This window comes from Gadus morhua, chromosome 8 (genome assembly GCF_902167405.1).
Source record: "Gadus morhua chromosome 8, gadMor3.0, whole genome shotgun sequence".
Classification (NCBI taxonomy): domain Eukaryota; kingdom Metazoa; phylum Chordata; class Actinopteri; order Gadiformes; family Gadidae; genus Gadus; species Gadus morhua.
In genome coordinates, this window is record NC_044055.1 from 22,654,800 (window position 1) to 22,675,256 (window position 20,457).

The window sequence follows — 20,457 nt, forward strand, 5'->3', positions numbered from 1 at the left end:
GTTGAGGGGTGAGGGGGTAGGCAGGAGAGTACGAAGGGCTTAAGAGAAGACAGTGATAATGATGCTGGACAGTTGTTATGGCCAGTGAAGGTCATCCCTTCCTAATCGGAGCCCAATTTACTGCCATATGGGAGAAGAACCAAAAGTATCAACCTCTGAACGCTAGAAATAGTTGTAAGGCTTTGAAACCTGTCACAGTCTGTTTTATTAATAGCCTTCTGAGACAGCTGCAAAAATTGAGTAAAAAAGGAAAGGAAATCGCCAATGTCAAAATGTACTCAGAATAAAATCACTTTGGTAACAAATTAAGAACTGATTTTATTTTAATTTCGGAGATATCATTATTTTAACATTCATTTTGTAACAATTATGGATTTCATACCAATAAGATGTTCTATTATTTCCTTGTATTGTAGAAAATACCTGTAAGAAGTAAGAAAGGACACATTTTGAAGCCATGAAGGGTTTTGTACAAAATAGCATTTTGTTTTTCATGTTTGGTGCTCAAATAAGGAGCTGGAAGCAAGGGTAGAATGAAGTAGAATAGAATAAGTAGAATAAGTGGAATGCTGAACTTCAAGGAAAACAATGTTGAGCAAAGTCCAGGACAGACATACTTGTCTTAGTGCGTGTGTGTCGTATGCCTCTGTGCGTGCGTTTGTGTGTGTGTGTGTGTGTGTGTGTGCATGCATGTTGTGAACATCAAATTGAATAATGCTTGTAGTTGTAGGACGTCATCACTGCACAATATACAGATCAAATGCAGATGTAACATCCCCCCCCCCCCAGCCAAATCCACTGTACCATCGCCCATACACACACACACACACACACACACACACACACACACACATACACACACACACACACACACACACACACACACACACACACACTCATAAAATCAAAAACTATCATGATCAAGTTGCTTTCAAATAGCAGAATGATTGAACTGGAAGCTAATTGGCAGCAGACTGTGTTAGCCTCGGGGACTTCAGTCTCCTGTGATCTCTGTAATTGGATTGGAGTTCAGACACGGCGCATATCAAAAATATGGCAAGCTATGTGACTGTTTGGGACTCCGGGTTTGATTTTCTTTTGCAACATCTTTTTTGACAAAATGCAGATACACACATGTACACATACCACACAGACTTCATAGTGGCGCATGTTCAGACCAACCTACACCTTCAATCACGCTGAAATAATCTGTAGCCGCCCTCACTCCCCTTTACACACACACAAACAAAAACACACACACACACACACACACACACACACTCACACACACACAGACACACACACACACACACACACACACACACACACACACACACACACACTCAACTAGAAAATGTACCACAAGCCACAAGTTTGTTAGTGCTATTCACACACACTCAAACACACACACGTGAGTCTATTAAGTTAGTCAGAGAAAATGAAAATGATTGTTTGTGTTTGTGTTTGTGTGTGGGAGTGTATGCGTGTTATTAGGATTTAAGAAATAGAATTATTGAGGATACAACAAATTGCTTTTATGTAATTACAACTATTGACAAGAACGTTGTGTTAAATGGTGCCGAAAAATGGGATTCCTATTTGGTTTTCAAAAAGTGTTTCACGCCTTTTGTGTTTTTCTTTGAGTGTTATGCCTGAATGAACGAGCATTGTAGACCTGCCTGTGGTGACTGTAAACAGCAGCAACATGCCTCAAAGTGGGTATTTTTCAAACCTATTAATACAGCCGGCACCATGGTGGAAAGGGGAACAGAAACCAGGTCATTGTTCCCCCATTTCAAGCGAGACATTATCAAACAGCCCCTAGTAGAGGGAAAAATACATATTTCCTAAAGTAATTGCTTTGAAGTGTTTCTTTAGTTTTCTTCAGTGTTGCAGTTGTGTATTAATGTATTGATTCTGTTCTGTTTACAAGTGAAAAAGGCAGTTTCACAATGTAGCTTTGGAGCAATATCGAGAAGCCAATATGCAGTCATATCAAGAAAACATTTTCAGATACTTTTATCCTTCAAATCTAAGGTTTAGCATCTCCTGCTGGTCGTGATTAACTCATGAGCTGCTTGGTGTAGGGCTTGGTAGTGGTTCATGTGCTGCCAGTGGATGTTTGTCAACACACACACACACAAACGCACGCACAAACACACACACACACACACACAAACACACACATACACAAAAACACATGATATATTAAGGCTTCCAAACATTGGGGCAATTGCAGCTACATTTTCTATATACACTCTGAAAACTAGGGATGAAAAGGATACCGGTCTTACAGTATACCACGGTAAAACTCATGATGGTTATCATTACCGTGTCAAATTGAATTATTATTATTTGCGTGATAATAATTGAACCGCGTTTAACCGTTAAACCAGTAACCTTTTCATCCCTCATCCACGTCAACCAAAGTAAGCGACAGTGGACGCAGGCGTGCAGGTGCAGCACACAACGGCAGTTTGTTGAGCATTTAATGAAGAACATGAGCGAGGGCAGCACCTCCGGAGAGGTCTCTCATCTGTGATGTGCACCAAGTTTGACACCCATAGAAAGATGAAATTCTTCATCTATAGACTATCATAACCATAGTTAGCCACACTAAAGACAATTCCAACCCCAAACGAAATGAGCATGGTATAAAAAGAGAAAGGAAAAAGAGATATTTTAAAACTGCACATGCACAGCAAAAGTGATGTTTTTCACGTAATTTGATCTACACAAACCATGTATCACGAAAGCTAAGAATCCCAGATTCTATCATTCCAAACAATATCACACACTAAAACATAGAGGCAAATATACCGGATAATCCAATTTTGTAACTAACATGGTTTTCCAAATCAATGTATGGTAGCTAACAGAGGGATTCAGAGGAAATAGGTAAATTGCCTTCAATCAGAACACACGTTCTTCATCGCCATCTGGTGGCCGTATAGAGCAATTGCTATCGTTTAGCTTGGTTTCATTCAATATTATTTGCAATGAACTTCAATCGAGGGTTGAAGTGTCAAAATTGTACATTGGTTTCTCGAGATGTCTACCCATTTGTGTTGCTGTTGTCTGGTCAACATTGCATTGTATTATTTGAATGTTTATGCAAACAAAAAATGTATATCTCTCCTTTTTCTTTGGTTTTCTATTTGAAACTGATTTCAGTGTGTGTATTAATACTTTTTGAAAATGTCAGCACATAATAACAATACCACGATAATACTGATAACATTGATCACGTTGGTCACGATAATCGTGATATGAAATGTTCATACCGTTTCATCTACACTCATTTGCTTGGGGGTCCTTGGCCTTTCCATGGTTTTATGACCTGGCTTATACATACTGGTATTTTTGCAGCTTGCACTTGTTTTCTCATGTCAGTAGTAGGTGACTTTTTTTTTTTTTAGGTGACAATAGTTAAAAAAAAAGAAGCAAAATACAGCTATAGAGTCATGTGAAACTATCAACTTTTTTATGCATGAATAACATCATGTTAAGGTTATAGGTTGCGTGACATTCAAGGGGAAAGTTTGAATTTACACTGCAACTGGGTTGACATTAAGATGAAGATCTAAAATGTGTGTAGTGAAATGCGTGCTGCCAAATCAATTTCCCGATGTCATGCTATTCCCAGAGACATCAAACTATGTAGTTATCTCTGTCTCTTTCTCCTTCGTCTACAGATCCTATCTTCAACCCAACAGAAAACCCCATGGACTTTGTTTGACAGAGACGTCTGCCATTCAGCGTGAACCACAGCTACAGGAAACATGAGGCCCGGCTATGTGGGCTCTGGGCTCCTGACCCTGCTTGGTCTGTTTCTAGCTGTGGACGCCCTGTCTCTCATCAGAGCCCGAGAAAGAGATATTACAGCAAGCGGCACAGAGGGGAGGAGAGACAGGAAGCAGGACGACAGAACAACCAATGAGAGGACATGGCTGAACCGGGTGAAGAGAGGATGGATGTGGAACCAGTTCTCCATCCAAGAGGAGTACACAGGAACTGAGTACCTGTATATTGGAAAGGTACGTGATGCAGCTGCACTGTCAGGGAGCACACTATGTCACACAAGTAGGGTGCACACTGTGTAACACATGTAGGGTGCACACTGTGTCACACATATAGGGTGCACACTGCGTCACACAAGTTGGGTGAACCCTGTGCAAAACTAGTACCAGTACGGTGAAGACTGTTCAACACTCGTACCAGTAGGTAGAAAAATGTATCAATAGTACCAGTAGGGTGAACCCTGCGTCACAACGATACTGGGACAGATGATTACACATGAGTATGAGTGCACTCATCTTGTGTAACAATAGTACTACTTGGGTCCATCACCTCCCAAGGGAAGTTATACTACATAAAACACTCTATGCAGTCAGTAAGGTACAGGTCAACTTTAAGTGAATTATAACACATACACCGGGTTGGTGGCCCGACCTCCTTCATTGCAATGATTTCAACAGGAGATTACTATTTCATGTCATATTTACATGTGACCTTTGTAACTTGAAAAAGATAGATGATTAAAGGCAGACTCTCATTTAGGTAGTCCCATTGATATCGACTGCTTTTTTTTTACTGTGTGTGCCAATCCCCATGTCAATGCCTTATAAAAACCGGACCGGTCCTCTGTGCCTCAGTGTGGCAGAAAATAGCTACTAACCCTTCCTTTTAATTTTAGTCCCCTAATTACTAAGTACTTACCAGTTCAATATATGGTAGATTATCATATATAATTGGGTAAATACCACTGTAAATATTGAGGTAAATACAGAGAAACTACAGCTGACGTTCTAAGAAAATAGCCTCCACTATTACCCATCAACTCAATGAAATACAGGGTAATTGATATAATTGCATACTCACAGGGAAGTCGGCAGCTAATTCTGAGAAACACCTCCTCTATTCCCCATCCATCAGAAAGCCTCAGAGGCTCCACCGGCTTCAGAGCCACAGATCCCTGGTGCTCGGCTTTCACTCCGTTGTCATGAGTGCTGATTCTCCCTGGACGGTCACTCACGCTCAATGCTCGATCTCAGCTTCCTCAAGTGACAGAACGCCCCTAATCATAACCGTTAACACATTCAAAGGTTACATGGTGGTGGTGGTGGTGGGCACAGTGGGGGGGGGGGGGGGGGGGGGGGGGGGGGGGGGTTGGTCTGTAGTGGTTGAATGATTATATGCGCAGTCACACTCTCACAACAATGCACCCAGGAACACAAACCCACACACACGTACACACACATGCACACTCACACATTGCAATACCACCCCACACTTTCTTTCCCTTCACCCTCTCAACACTCTCCCTATTGTTGTTTTTTTTGTCTCTCATCAATCTTTCATTGAGTTTTCTGCAGTTTTGGTTGAAAATAAAGAAAGTGCAGACTGGCCTCAGGGTGTGAGGCATGACCCAGGAAGGAAACACAACACACCTCTTAAAACACAGAAGAGCAGGGACGGATGGAGGGGGAGGAAAGAGGAAGAGGTGACAAAGGTTGCCTGAGCAAGAAGAATAAGGAAAAAACAGCCTCAGTTTTTACAGCACATATCCCTGCAGTCAGATTGTAATTCATAGTAAGTGTTTTATTGGAGAATGCTTGGTAGTTATACTTGGTCGAAGTTCAAACGGAATCATCTGTTGGTTGAATAACCTTAATAATTGTATGAGTATATATGACATTCAACCTGAATTAAATCGGTCAATCCCAGCAATGGCCATTTTTTGGTTGTGAGTTGCTGATTTTTTACTTGTGATTCTGTAATATCTCATTTGCGTTAGACTGATGCACAAAAAGAGAGAGACAGTCATGGACAGACAGACAGATCGAAAGACAAAGACAGCCGGGCAAACAGAGACGGACAGACAAACAGATACACCAACAGTGAGCCAGGCGTGCACGTGTTACGTGGACGATGCCATATTGGCCTGTGGATGGACATTAGCAGTAACAGCCACACCAGCCTTGTTGCTAGCGGACTCTAGATCATGTTTGTGGGACGGATCAGATGGGACAGGGGCTGGTTCAGTGGTGGTGGGGAGGGGGTTGGTGGCAGCGGTACAAGCTAAACTCAGCTTGTCTGGCCGTGGCGAGGTACCCGTTTTCTAATTAGAAACAGAGAGTACAAACTTGCCACTTTAGTATGAGCAGGGTTGCGCCAAGCATGTGTCTGAAGTAGAAAACAAAGAGACAGAAATGAATAGGAGCAGCACCGCCAATGTATGTCTAAAGGTGTGTGTGTCTCCATACAGCTTCAATCGGACATGGACCGGGGGGATGGCACGGTGAAGTACGTGCTGTCTGGCGATGGGGCAGGCAGTGTTTTTGTCATCGATGAGAATAACGGGGACCTCCATTGCACCCGCCGCTTGGACCGTGAGGAGAAGGCCTACTACACGCTGCGGGCCACCGTGGTCAACAAGCGCACAGGGCACCAGCTGGAGCCCGAGACGGACTTTGTGATCAAGCTTCACGATATCAACGACAACGAGCCCCAGTTCAGCCAGGAGGTTTACACTGGGAGTGTGCCGGAAAGGTCTGAGATAGGTGTGTAGAGAGAAGTGTGTGCCTTCACATAGTGAGGTCAGCGTGGAACTCCTTTGAATTCATGATTCTACTTATTGAAAATATAATAATAATAATGTAAGGATATTATTTAATAATAATAATTCAACAGCCAGAGGCCAAGACAAGAAGAAAAGGAACAGAAGAAATTAACACAGTCTGTTCCTAAATGTATCCATTCTAACGCTATCCCTCTCGCTTATTACCTGTGTCTGTCTGTCTGTCTGTCTGTCTGTCTGTCTGTCTGTCTGTCTGTCTGTCTGTCTGTCTGTCTGTCTGTCTGTCTGTATGCGTGGCATGTGCCCACGTGTCTAGGCACATCCATCATTCAGGTGACGGCTAATGATGCTGATGACAGCATGTATGGGAACAGTGCCAAGCTGGTGTACAGCATCAGCCAGGGACATCCCTACTTCTCCGTGGACCCCAACACCGGTAACAAGCACACAGTAACCCTTCTCTTCATGAACAATGCTGGCAATACTGGAAAACTGCTTTTTTTTGCGTGGAATCACTGTTCTAAGATGATGGCATAATTTCCAGACTCAAGGGTCAAGTGTGTTAGTGTCACATCACAAATATCCACAGACGAGAGGGAAATTATTCTGTGCAAAACTTCCTATGACTTCAGCCCAATGGTTACAAGAATTTAAATAAAAACAAAAGCCAAATGATGTGTATTAATGTAAACGATATAAAATAGTGTACAAAGATATATAAATAGCATATAGTGCAAAATGGCAAATGAGTAGATATGAGCAGCCCTCTTCTGGAAGGGCTACAGACATGGTGTTGTAATCAGTGCTACCCTTCATGGCTCAGGGAAACAGGCGAAAGTTGGTATTCTGCAGGGAGAACATCCAAACATTCAGATGGACAATGGAGTGAAAGCATCAACACTCAATTAGTCAGTCTGACAGCATGAGACTTGGTTTGATAACATAGGAAAAAACTGAATCCTAATGCAGACCGTTTACATTAAAATGACCAAAGGTAGGAGCCAGCCCCCGGCTCACCCTGAGTCTACCGGGTTAGCATCCAAGGGACCTCTGCACAACCAGAACAAAGACAACAATTGTCATTAAAAAACATTTTTAATCAAATATAAATGTATTATACTTCAATATCAAAACCTGAGTCCAGCATCACTTTGTATAATTGGTACGGTAATCTCTTGCAGTCATCTGGTTTAAGGAGGGTAAAAGGTAAATAAATAAACCACAGTGCCAGAAAAACAATCGCTTGGGCCAGGGAGTGATTACTGTCGGGCCTGGATTAAAGAGCAGTGATACTCCTGGGTCTGCATGCATTTGATACTGAGAGGGTTAGCCCATCTGCTAGCCGCAAGGGCCAAGGGAGGATCTCTATGTTGATGGATTATTCAAATGATACCAGATACGAGAAGAGAGTATCAAAGTGACAGAATTATAGTCACTGGAATTTACAACTACTGTGAATTAAATGGGATTAGATGAAAGGAGTGTTATTTTGCAAGCAAGGCTTACACTCGCTTGCTACACACTACTACTCACAAACACACAACTGAAAATGAAGATGAATGAATTAATCTTCATGTTTTCCCATAAAATGAGCTGTGAATGCTGGCTATTACTCAAGCCAGAAAATAGGAAAATACTGCAACAATAACCACTGAATGTTGCTGTGCACAAGTTATATAAATATGGACAGAAGATGTGCTCTATTCTGATGGTTTCCCCACTGCGAAGCACACTTTCCTCTCCAGGGCTATATTGCTGTTCAGCATTTCATTCTAATCTTATCCTCAGTTTTTAATACATTTTAGTCGAGATTAACCCAGGATCCATTCATCACAATGCTGTGTAACCCAATACATCCCTTCACATCTGAATGAAGTGGTTCTATTCCGTAGTAGTGTAGTTATTCTCTAGCTGGTGTATTAGTGCAGTTGGTCACAGGAATGAACTGTGAATGACAGGACTGACATGTGGAGCACCTGAATGTGAACCATGTTGTGTGTGTGTGTGTGTGTTGCCCCCCAGGTGTGATCCGCACAGCGCTGGGCCCAAGGGACATGGACCGGGAGCAGAGGGAGACCTACCAGGTGGTGATCGAAGCCAAGGACATGGCCGGGCAGAGGGGGGGGCTGACCGGGACGGCCGTGGTCAACATCACCCTGACGGACGTCAACGACAACCCCCCGCTGTTTACACAGAGTAAGACACTACACACACACACACACACACAGACACACACACACACACACACACACACACACACACACACACACACACACACACACACACACACACACACACACAGATGTATCCATTGTACTCCTGGATGGCATTGTGGTTCTCTAGTGGACCCCTAGTGGTAAGATCCTGTTGAAGCAGAGCAGCATCTGCACATTGTCCATTATTCTTCTGTTTTAGTCTAGTCATGACAATCCATTCGGCTAGGTGTCCTTGAATGCTTGATCGAAAAACCTAGGCTTTTAAAGTTAAACAAATATAAGGTTTTGTGTAAAGGCACACACACGAATGCACTGCATACACTCACTGGCTTTTCTTTGATCGTTTTCCTGTGGGAAGCGGACAGATTGTGTCATTATTCCAGTGTTTATGTCACAAAGAATATGTGAATGTACATACACACATACACGCACACGCACGCACAAGCGCTCACACACACACTTATTCTCAGCCAATGAACATGAAATAAATCCCTTCTCAATGTGTGGAGAACATCCTGCCAGTCCCAAAGAAACGACTATCCAGGCATGTTAATTTGTTTAATTCTTTGCCTTGACTCAAAGGAAAGACAGCACTTATCATCTGCACTGGGACTCCACTGAACGTAGTGTTCATCTGTTTCTGTTCAGGTATATTTCAATTCAGTGTCCTGGAGTCATCCCAAACAGGCACACCTGTGGGCCGGATCCGAGCCACAGACAAAGACATCGGAGAGAATGCAGAGATGTTCTTCACCATCGCCAGTGGGGACGGCATGGACATGTTCGACATCTCTACAGACCAGGCCACCCAAGAAGGAGTCATTAGCGTCAGCAAGGTCGGGGAATGAACCCAGGATGTTTCCACCTTTGTCAAATCATCGTTATCTTTTAATTTATTTTTTACTAATTATGAACAACTGGCTCACTGGCTCACAAAAAAAGAAATCTCAAAAAGAAATTAAAAACAGTGGTTCCGTAGTGGATCCATTTATGGTACTCAGATAGACGGATGACCAGTTGTTTAATCTGCAAGTCTCCATCCAATTCTAACAGACAATGTGCATGTCTCCCCATCCAGTCATTATCCTCTGGATTGTATTTTTTTATTGATGATTATGGCTGAAAAGATTATGGCAAAAATCGGTATCTCTGAAAATTAGAATATTGTAGAATCAAAGTGTCCCGCTACTTACCTCAGAACACCTGCAAAGGTTTCCTGAGCCTTTAAATGCTCCCTCCGTCTGGTCCGCAGGATTAATAATAATGGGGAAGACTGCTTCCTTGATAGGCAATTCAAAAATGTGTGTGTGCTTCAAAAGGAGTTGACTGAGGCAGGAGTCAGCACATCAGGAGCCACCACACACAGACGTATCCAGGACATGGGCTATTACAACTGTCGCATTCCTGGCGTGAAGCCACGCTGATCTAAAGACAACGCCAGAAGCGTCTTACCTTTGCTGAGCTAAAAATAGCTGGTCTGTCGCTCAGTGGTCCAAAGTCCTCTTTACAGATGAAAGTCAATTTTGCATTTCAATTGGAAATCAAAGGTCCAAGAGTCTGGAGGAAGAATGGAGAGGCACAGAATCCAAGTTGCTTGAAGTCCAGTAGGATGTTTGCTATAGGACATATGAGAGGAAGCATTGAAGCACCTCTCCTTAGCGTTTAGAGAACTCAAACAGCTGCCATTGGATACTTCTGGCTAATTTCACACAACCTTCCTTAGCAGAAACATATTCTAAATCAAAATCAAGAGATTTAACAGGAGTTTTTCTTTGCGCTGCTGCGGAGTCAGACGTTAACCTTGATCCCTGTGAAGGCTGGCGCCTTCATGACAGAATGTGTTTTAGAGCACATGTCAAACCCATTTCTTTGCATATTGTACATTTAACTAACGACAACAACCCCTTTCTCCCTGGCAGCCGTTGGACTACGAGAGGAAGCGCTCCTACACGGTGGAGATCCAGGTCCAGAACACCAAGGTGGACCCCCGCTTCTCCTCCCCCGACCCCAAGGGCGTGGCCACGGTGCGCATCGGCGTGGAGGACGTGGACGAGGCGCCGCTGTTCAGCGCGGCCAGCTACCTGATGGAGGTGAGGGAGGACGCCGCGCCGCGGGCCGCCGCCGGCTCCGTCAGCGCCCAGGACCCTGACGCCGCCCACAGCCCCCTCAGGTAACTAACTCACTCACTCATCCACTCACCCCCTCACTCCATCACTCACTCACTCATTCCCTCACTCATTCACTCACTCACTCACTCACTCACTCATTCCCTCACTCACTAGCTCACTCACTCATTCCCTCACTTATTCCCTCACTCATTTACTCACTTATTCCCTCACTCATTCACTCATTAACCAACTCACATGCAGTCTTTCTCTGCAATGTTCTGGAACATTTCTTTCATTGGGTCGTGGGGTCATGGGGTCACGTGTGAACGGGAACAGGGATCATTTGTGGACCTCTGCCGATAGGTGTGAGACAGAGGTACTTTAAGGAAGAGGCCCCCTGACTAAAGGTTGAGTAATCCACTACAACTGCTCTGGCTCCCTCTGGCTTAGGGCTTTCAAGCACAGTGTCGAGAACGTAGCAAGGCAAGTCAGGAGCAGAGCTAGAAAGGTCAGTAACAGGGCTAGGCAGGTCAGGCTCAGGAACAGGGCTACAAAGGAACAGTGCTACACAGGTCAGGAACAGGACAGGAACAGGACAGGAACAGGTCAGGAACAGTGCTACACAGGTCAGGAACAGGGTTAGACAGGTCAGGAACAGGTCAGGAACAGGGTTAGACAGGTCAGGAACAGGACAACACTGCACTTTTATCCAACTATTTGACATTATTTAAATGGTTTGGAGGTTTTTACTGTTGCACTTACTCCATTCAGACTTTAAACAGTTGGATGTCACAATCTCAGCTATTCAAGATTTCTAAATGTCTTAAACTATGAAGCTTTATTTAACATGTTTATTGAACACACCAAGTTTGTACAGGAAATGCATTTTCTAAAAAAAATATTTGCTCTTCCCTTGAGGGCTGATCCCAGTTTAATGTCAAAACATTAGACATGCTCAGGCATAATAATAATTAACATGTTTGCCAGCTAATGCATGTAATGCCATAACATAACTTAACTTTGGAGCTAGTTAACACACATTCGGTTGATTTGCCACATTAACACACAATCTGTTAATGGTTGTAGGATTAATATTCTACTGTCCACTGCTTTCTAATTAAAATGAATTGTCACCCTCACACGTTTAACAAACTTCCCACACAGACGTATTTGTTACATAATAATATATCCCATGCATGTCCACTTGCATGGGTTCTTTGGGCCTGACATGCACCTGTGCAAATATGCCCTCCCTGGGTTTGTTACTTTGACTTATTGAAGTGATCAATATCTTACAGAAACACTTCACTTGGTTCCAACACCATCAACAGAAAGGATTGACAACTTATTACTTGGATTCCATCCACTGTTGATCTTGCAGGTACTCTATTGACCGCCGCACGGACATGGACCGCGTGTTCGACGTCCACCCCGGAAACGGATCCGTCTTCCTGCTCAGGAGCCTGGACAGAGAGGAGAACGCCTGGCACAACATCTCAGTTATTGCCACAGAGTTCAGTAAGTTGCTCAAACAAAGGAATAACTGAATTTTCTTTGTGTCAGAATTGAGAATATCTTTAAATTAAAACGTTACATTTTCCTTTAGACAAACCTCTTCTGACCAGTCATGTGCCGGTCTTCATTCGCCTCTTGGACATAAACGACAATGCTCCCACCTTTGCCACCGCCTACGAGACCTTTGTCTGTGAGAGGACCAAATCAGGACAGGTAAGGATGACACAGCTCATTTTATTATAAGCCCCTTTAAACTCTGTTCACTCATGGTTCTTATGAAAGAACGTCGCGCAAGAATTACAATCACACAATCAATCTATGCAACGTACCTAAATCTAAATCAACTGCATTCTGTGTCTTATATATATTATGTACATAATATATATGTTTTCTATGAGGTGCAATTTTTAATGATTGCATTACTGGTTAGATGTTAAACTGTGTTTCGTTATACTGGTTGTCCTTACTTGTGCAATGACAATAAAGTTGAATCTAATCTTATCTAAACTAAATGTGGATGTATGCCTGCTTCTACATCCATGTATGTTGTAAGTGTTTGAAAAGATTGATGTTGAATCAATCCATGCTTATCTCTTTGTTTCGGGTAGAAACCTGTATCTTAATATACGCCAGATCCAAGAACATCTTCAACATCAACACAAGTGACCTAATAATTAGGGTAAAAAAAAAGGCACATTTGGTTGTATTTGCATTTAGTGGTTTTGGTCTGAACCATTCAATCAAATATCTTTGTACACCGCAAATGTATGTATATTCTGCAAAGGCCTTCATGTAAACACTTGGCCGCCCCCAGTCCCAGTGGACGCCTGATGGCCATATGGGATTGCAGGAGATTGCTGGAGGTATTCCAGGGTAAATTCTTTATGAACACATTGAAGGGTAAAGGTCTCTTATTCACAAGCAGTGTGCCTAATGTTCTTTGATCAAAAGCAAACTACTTCCCTGGAACGGGGCTATTATGGATCTACGTTGTTTGGCTTGTGGGGAACTTGCAGGGAACAGACAACACTAAGAAGATGGGATGGCAAACATGTGGTGACCTAAAAACAAGGTTACGTGCCAAAAAGTTTGGGAAACCCTGCTTAATCAGCAATAAGCCATTTGATGTGTCCATTTTTGTCTGTGCCTCTTAAGGTATTGATCATAATGTTTCATTTGATCTTCCTGATAGCGCATTCAGACGGTGAGCGCGGTGGACGCTGATGAGCCGGCCTCAGGCCACCGCTTCTTCTTCAGCCTGGCTCCCGAGGGAATTCATCACAGCAACTTCACAGTACGCGACAACGGAGGTAGGAGCCGACTGAGGTCAGACAGGATTGGTTAATGACGTTAACTAGTCTTCACTTTGTGTCTGAAGCATTAGTTTCTTCGACAGGATTATTTTTGTTTTGGAAACTAATGATGGGCATCTGCTTGTTTGCTGGTTAGCTGTTAAAAATAGCTGCTTTACTGCTGCATTTGTTGTAACCCAGGTCTGATTGAAATGGCCACCTAAGCTGTCGAATGGTATCTTTAGCAGTTTTTAAGTGTTTATGTTAATGTAGGTGCACTACCAATTTCACCAAATCAAGTTGCAGCTTTCTGTTTCAACATTTGTGTTTTTTTATAATATTCATAGTTTAGTTACATAACGACTAAAAAAGATTCCCTGTACCCACCAAAACCAGACAACACTGCAGGCATCCTCACACGGCGCTCCAGTTACAACCGCCAGCTGCAGAGTGTCTACCTGGTCCCTGTGGTGATCACCGACGGGGACTACCCCATGCAGAGCAGCACAGGCACACTGTCGGTGCGCGTTTGCTTGTGCGACCGCCACGGGAAAATGGAGGTGTGCAACACAGAGGCCCTGACCAGCTCGGCTGGCATCAGCACCGGGGCACTCATCGCCATCCTCCTCTGTGCCATCATACTCCTGAGTAAGTGATGCTGGCTTCACAGGATAAGGAGCCTGATATTGGGCCTGATTTCCACCTGCCGACCAATTTTGATTGTTTAGTTTGCTAATTTTTCACCAAAAACTCAATTGTGATGGTTTGGCAGATGAAGAAGTCCATCTCACGCAGCAAAGGTGCAGGAATTGAAATCGTAAAGTGTGTGGTGTGCTTTGTTGGCAAAATTGTTGCCTTTCAGAAACGCAATGACCAAAAGGTTTAATTTATCTTCATTTCTTCAAAGGTGTGTGGTCTCCAGGGCCGTAGCACCAAATTCTGGGCCCTGTATACAAGAGGTACTGCCCCCTGCGCAGAATTGTTGAGGGGGTGGGGGGGAGACATAGCCTGGCGGCAATTGGCCACTGAGCGCAGTGTGCGGCTCCTACCTCTAAAGAAAATTTGAAATAAATTATTTTTATTTATATTTCAACCACTCGATTATTGTCTAGCTTTCAGTATTGAAACATTTTATTTTCATTTCCTTTATTATTTTCTGAATACCCCCTGCAGTATTCCAAAGTACCCCTAGGGTTACGTGTACCCCCTTTGAGAACCACTGATCCTAGTGTTGGCCAGCTCTATTTTAAATATAGCATAGACATACTGTATGAAAGCTGAGACTCCATAGAGTCTAAAATGATAACCCTTATCAATCTTGTGATCTTATCTCAATGAAAGATTAACATCTGTAACACACTTTTCCAAGTTAATCCAACTATTGATGACACACACACACATACACACACACACACACACACACACACACACACACACACACACACACACACACACTTCTTCTACACTTAGTTGAGACTGTAACACTGATTGATTCAACCATTTCAAACTACGTTTTTTAACTTTTTTCTTTTTATGACTAACATTTTATTATGTTGTGCATGTTTAAATTGCTTACTAAGCTACTCAACCTTTCAACATCTTAAACTATGTCGCTTTACTAAAACATATTTTCAACACCAATAAGAACTTATTATTATGATTATTATTATAATTATCTGATATTTACCTTCCATACCATACCTACCAAGCTCTCCATTTCTGGCACTCATGGAATACTGCTCCTTCTAAATCATATAGATTCATTTGTCCTTTACCCACGGATTGATATATCCCCGGGACTGCTTGCATGATTAGCCTCACAAAGCCAGCCTAAATCGGGCAAACTCAATGCCGGTTTTGCCTCGACATATAAAAATGCAGCTTGGCTCCAGACCACAGTGAACCCTAGCGAAAAGGATTTCCAACTGTTCTGAATAAGCCGGGACATCCCGTATTTTGGGCTAAATTGGTTTGTCCCACGCGGGACCTCCCTTGTCCCGTATATTGACTGCTAATCTAGTTGTTCACGCCATGGGTGAGATCACCTGTCAATAATTGTCCGTCATCCAAACACAGGCCGCCTCATGCGCATCAGTTAAACCATACAACTGGAATTGGCGCAATTATGCTATACGTACGTGATGTGAGTGAGATATTTTTCCGCGGCTGCTTGAGTAGAGAATTTATGGATATTAGAGACATCACAGACTATGGACAGACTATGTTGTTTTTTTGATTGCGCCAATTCTAGGTCATTTCTGGTGTTGTTTGTTCAAATATGGATATACCTGTGAAAAAGAAAAGACGAAAAAAAGGAATGGGAAACAAAAGAGACATGGGTTAGGCCCGGCAGTAGTGACTCAACAAAAGCCTTTTTTTATTTTCTCAATGTGAGTGAGATATTTTTCTGCGGCTGTTTGAATAGAAAATTTACTGGATATTAGAGACATCACAGACTATGCAGCAGAAAATGCCAATGTTAACCTAGGAAGACACCACTCTGATTTCCAGTTATTGAGCAGTGCCAACAATCGCATTCTGAAAGCGAATTAATCAGCTCACACAACAACAACAACGCATGCAAGCACACCTGCGATCAGCTGTCAGTGGATATTGAGTGCATTGTTCTGAAGATCTACAGTCACTTACCAGTATACTGTAGATCTCAGAGAGGAACTGTGTGAATTTTTTGCCTTTGATGACATTGGGTGGTTTGAAAATTCTGCGACATGTTTGCACAAAATGGCTCCCCCTTCATCCAGCGGTCGATCGTCTCCATCATACTTCAGCTTCTTTGGGAGACCTGTCCTGTGGCACTGATGTCTGTCCTGTTGTGTCTAACTCTCTGTCTCCCTCCCTAGTGATGGTGGTGCTGTTGTGTCTAACCCTCTGTCTCCCTCCCTAGTGATGGTGGTGCTGTTGTGTCCAACTCTCCGTCTCCCTCCCTAGTGATGGTGGTGCTGTTGTGTCTAACTCTCTGTCTCCCTCCCCAGTGATGGTGGTGCTGTTGTGTCTAACTCTGTCTCCCTCCCTAGTGATGGTGGTGCTGTTGTGTCTAACTCTCTGTCTCCCTCCCCAGTGATGGTGGTGCTGTTGTGTCTAACTCTGTCTCCCTCCCTAGTGATGGTGGTGCTGTTGTGTCTAACCCTCTGTCTCCCTCCCTAGTGATCGTGGTGCTGTTGTGTCTAACTCTCCGTCTCCCTCCCCAGTGATGGTGGTGCTGTTGTGTCTAACTCTGTCTCCCTCCCTAGTGATGGTGGTGCTGTTGTGTCTAACCCTCTGTCTCCCTCCCTAGTGATGGTGGTGCTGTTGTGTCTAACCCTCTGTCTCCCTCCCTAGTGATCGTGGTGCTGTTGTGTCTAACTCTCCGTCTCCCTCCCTAGTGATGGTGGTGCCGTTGTGTCTAACCCTGTCTCCCTCCCTAGTGATGGTGGTGCTGTTGTGTCTAACCCTCTGTCTCCCTCCCTAGTGATCGTGGTGCTGTTGTGTCTAACTCTCCGTCTCCCTCCCTAGTGATGGTGGTGCCGTTGTGTCTAACCCTCTGTCTCCCTCCCTAGTTGTGGTGGTGCTGTTGTGTCTAACCCTCTGTCTCCCTCCCTAGTGATCGTGGTGCTGTTTACGGCGCTGAGGCGGCAGAGGAAGCAGGAGCCGCTGATCGTCTCCAAGGAGGACGTACGGGACAACGTGGTGAGCTACAACGACGAGGGCGGCGGCGAGGAGGACACGCAGGCGTACGACATCGGGGCCCTGCGGCACCCGGAGTCGGCCGCCGACGCCCCGGAGGACTCGGCCAAGCAAAGGCGGGACATCCTGCCCACCGGCAGCCTCCTCTACCCTCGCGGCCGCGGCGGTGCCCCGGGCCCCTCGTGCCGGGTCGGCGTCGCCCAGGCCGGTGCAGCGGCGGCGCGGGACAATGCCGACGTGCGGGAGTTCATCAACCAGAGGGTGCTGGAGAACGACTGCAACCCCACCGCGCCGCCCTACGACTCGCTGGCCACGTACGCCTACGAGGGCGCGGGCTCGGTGGCCGAGTCGCTGAGCTCGTTGGGTTCCCTGTCGTCGGAGGGCGAGCAGGACTACCACTACCTGAGCACCTGGGGGCCGCGGTTCAGGAAGTTAGCAGACCTGTATGGCGCTGAGGACGCCCACTTCTGCTAATACCAGGGAACTTTGGCATGGGCACCCACAAACAGGTGTGTGTACGTGTGCATGCGTCCGTGCTTGTGCGGGCATGCGTGTATGTGTGCGGGCATGCGTGTATGTGTGCGTGTGTGTGTGTGCATCTTCAGGAAACTGTTTTATTGTGAAGAAAAGCATTAATCTCACGGAAACAGACGTGGATGTGATGCTGGTGTTGGGGCTGCGTATTGTTAATTCAACTGTTGAATATTGATTATGTTGATCAAAATTAATGTACACATTATTTGCTTGCTACAGAACAAAAAACATCCCTTAAAAATATAAAGACGAGGGATTTAAGAATCTTGAAAGGGACAACTGAAACTTTTATTCACAACTTTTGTAGCACATATGCACATACACAGCATCGATTAATGGTCTGATAACCTTCACAAGCCTTTTTACTGTCATTATGATCAACACGGATTTGTGCAGAAAAATCAGCCAGCACAGGATCCCTGCCCCCAAGATTTTCCTCTGTCTGCAATAATCAAAACAAATGGATGACAACATATTTTAAGCGTGGATGAAACACCAATTCAAAACCAAAACCTGACTTGGTTGGCAATTTCATTTGACAATGACATTTTATTTGATTCAGTATTACAATTCAGTTAATAATTCAGTGAATTATTTGATTTTCAGAGCCTAATTCTAGCCTTTCTCGTCAACAAATGGCTGAATAGGCCTATGCCTTGAGTTTTATCTGTTGGTTTTATGTGATTCCTTCAGCAATTTCAGCAGAGAAAAATCAAGCCAATCAAGCCTGTGTTTACCAACATTAATATGTGAAGACTTATTTTGACAAAGTGGCCTTCAGAACCACCCTCCTCCGGCTCCTTGAAGAACAATACGTCTGGCTGCCAGGAGGGGGGACACATGACTTTTTATATCATATGATCCTCTTTAATTCACTGTTTTGTCTTATGTGAAAGTCATTTCAGGAGAGCAGAGCTGGACCTGAAAGATTTGTTTAGTTAAAAAAAAAGAAAGTCATGAAAAAGAAGAGCAAATGCAATTGTTAATTTTGTTAATGTACTTGCTGCGGTTTTGGTGTTGTTGTACTATGCTGTACAATTCTGAATGTCATATATTCAAACTCACTGTTTGTACTTATGTGTTTTCTCACATAATAACAAAATAAATCGAATTTAATTTCTGTGTAAAAAAGATTACTACTTCAATTAGTTAACAGCAGGTAAAAGTGAAGTGCTTAGGAAAAGCATCTAAACAAATGCGTGTTAAATCTACAATATCTTTCCTAATTTGATATTGTTACAGCCTCTCCTTCGTGCAACCCTTTTTTCTAACCACAACTAAATTCAACGTGCGGGGCAACACACCCACCGGCGGGAGATCAGCCAATAAGAACGAAAGGTAGGAGCATCAATGGGCCAGCCGCAATGGGCCGTCTGACCGTAAGCGATACTCCGTAAACTATAAAAACTAAACAACGCTAAGCTCACCAAACAATACCCCAGAAACAGAACTACCACATCTCCCCCTCAAAGTAACAACATCTGGTTAACAACAGAACACGTGGACTGGGCTTCGGCAGTGAGCGGCCGGATTAGTCTTCTCCCTCCATCCAGAGCGTCGGCACAGAACAGGAAGCAGATACCAAAGAAGCCCGGGCACCGATCCGGGCATCACTTTCATTCCACTCTCTGGATGAACCCATTAAAGCGGGGAAGAATGCTAGGGAATATTAGGAGTGCATTAACAGATACCCATAACAAAACCTCAAATGTAAAATCATAATTTATATATTGTGAACCAGTGATGGTGGGACAAGATTAATGCAATGCCATTTTCATCAGTTGAAATTATTACATCTTTATTTCTGGCAGAGAATTTGCCACAGTATATACAGAATTTGAATAATTCTACTGACAAAATGAATGAGCCTTACACACAGTTAGCAAAAATAATGCACAAAATATTACAATTCTCAACATTTAACCTATATATTACATGATTATACACTGAATTAATTCAATACTTTAACACTCTATTTAATGGATTTTGCATAAGAAGCTGGGGATTAAAGGGCAAAACATTCTTGGGGAGTTAAAATTATTGGATCCGAAAACTCATGACAGAAACGTGATTGATCTTTACTTTGTATCCATTGTATTTCCAGCTATTTTGTATCTAACATTTGTAAGGCACAATGACATTCCTGAATTCTTTCAAAAAGAAGACCAAACGTCCAGCTTTAATCTTTTGTCATTTTGGAAGTGTTGGTGTTTGCAGGCTACTGCTCATCTTGTAATGTAATGTAATATAAATTGTATAATTTTATCAATAAACTTTTTGCAGTTACTTCAAAGTGTTTCCATTTACCATATAAATAGAAAGGTTCCTCTTAAATCGTGGTAAGAAATAAGTACTCTGAAGTATTAGTAATGAGTTGTTTTGAGTCCAACGGCCAACATATGAGATCAGCCATTGTGGAGCTTCTGGTCTGGAATGAGATGAGGGAACTGATTGATTGATTGATTGATTGATTGATTGATACTGATTAAATAAGCGTTCCCATTGCACTTTTTTGTAGATGATATTGT

At 43.5% G+C, this 20,457-nt stretch overlaps 1 protein-coding gene across 1 annotated transcript in view; it reads left to right on the plus strand.

The window, feature by feature from the left end:
- LOC115549143 (cadherin-6) overlaps positions 1-20,215 on the plus strand; it is a 31,527-nt gene extending 11,312 nt beyond the window's left edge. The window contains exons 2-12 of the mRNA XM_030364161.1: positions 3,696-4,037; positions 6,269-6,563; positions 6,897-7,016; positions 8,603-8,776; positions 9,445-9,632; positions 10,716-10,966; positions 12,286-12,422; positions 12,511-12,632; positions 13,612-13,729; positions 14,108-14,359; positions 17,313-20,215. Of these exons, the coding sequence (XP_030220021.1) occupies positions 3,783-4,037; positions 6,269-6,563; positions 6,897-7,016; positions 8,603-8,776; positions 9,445-9,632; positions 10,716-10,966; positions 12,286-12,422; positions 12,511-12,632; positions 13,612-13,729; positions 14,108-14,359; positions 17,313-17,869 (2,469 nt within the window). The 5' untranslated portion in view covers positions 3,696-3,782 and the 3' untranslated portion in view covers positions 17,870-20,215. The remainder of the gene's footprint in view (positions 1-3,695; positions 4,038-6,268; positions 6,564-6,896; positions 7,017-8,602; positions 8,777-9,444; positions 9,633-10,715; positions 10,967-12,285; positions 12,423-12,510; positions 12,633-13,611; positions 13,730-14,107; positions 14,360-17,312) is intronic.
- Positions 20,216-20,457: the final 242 nt, after the last annotated feature.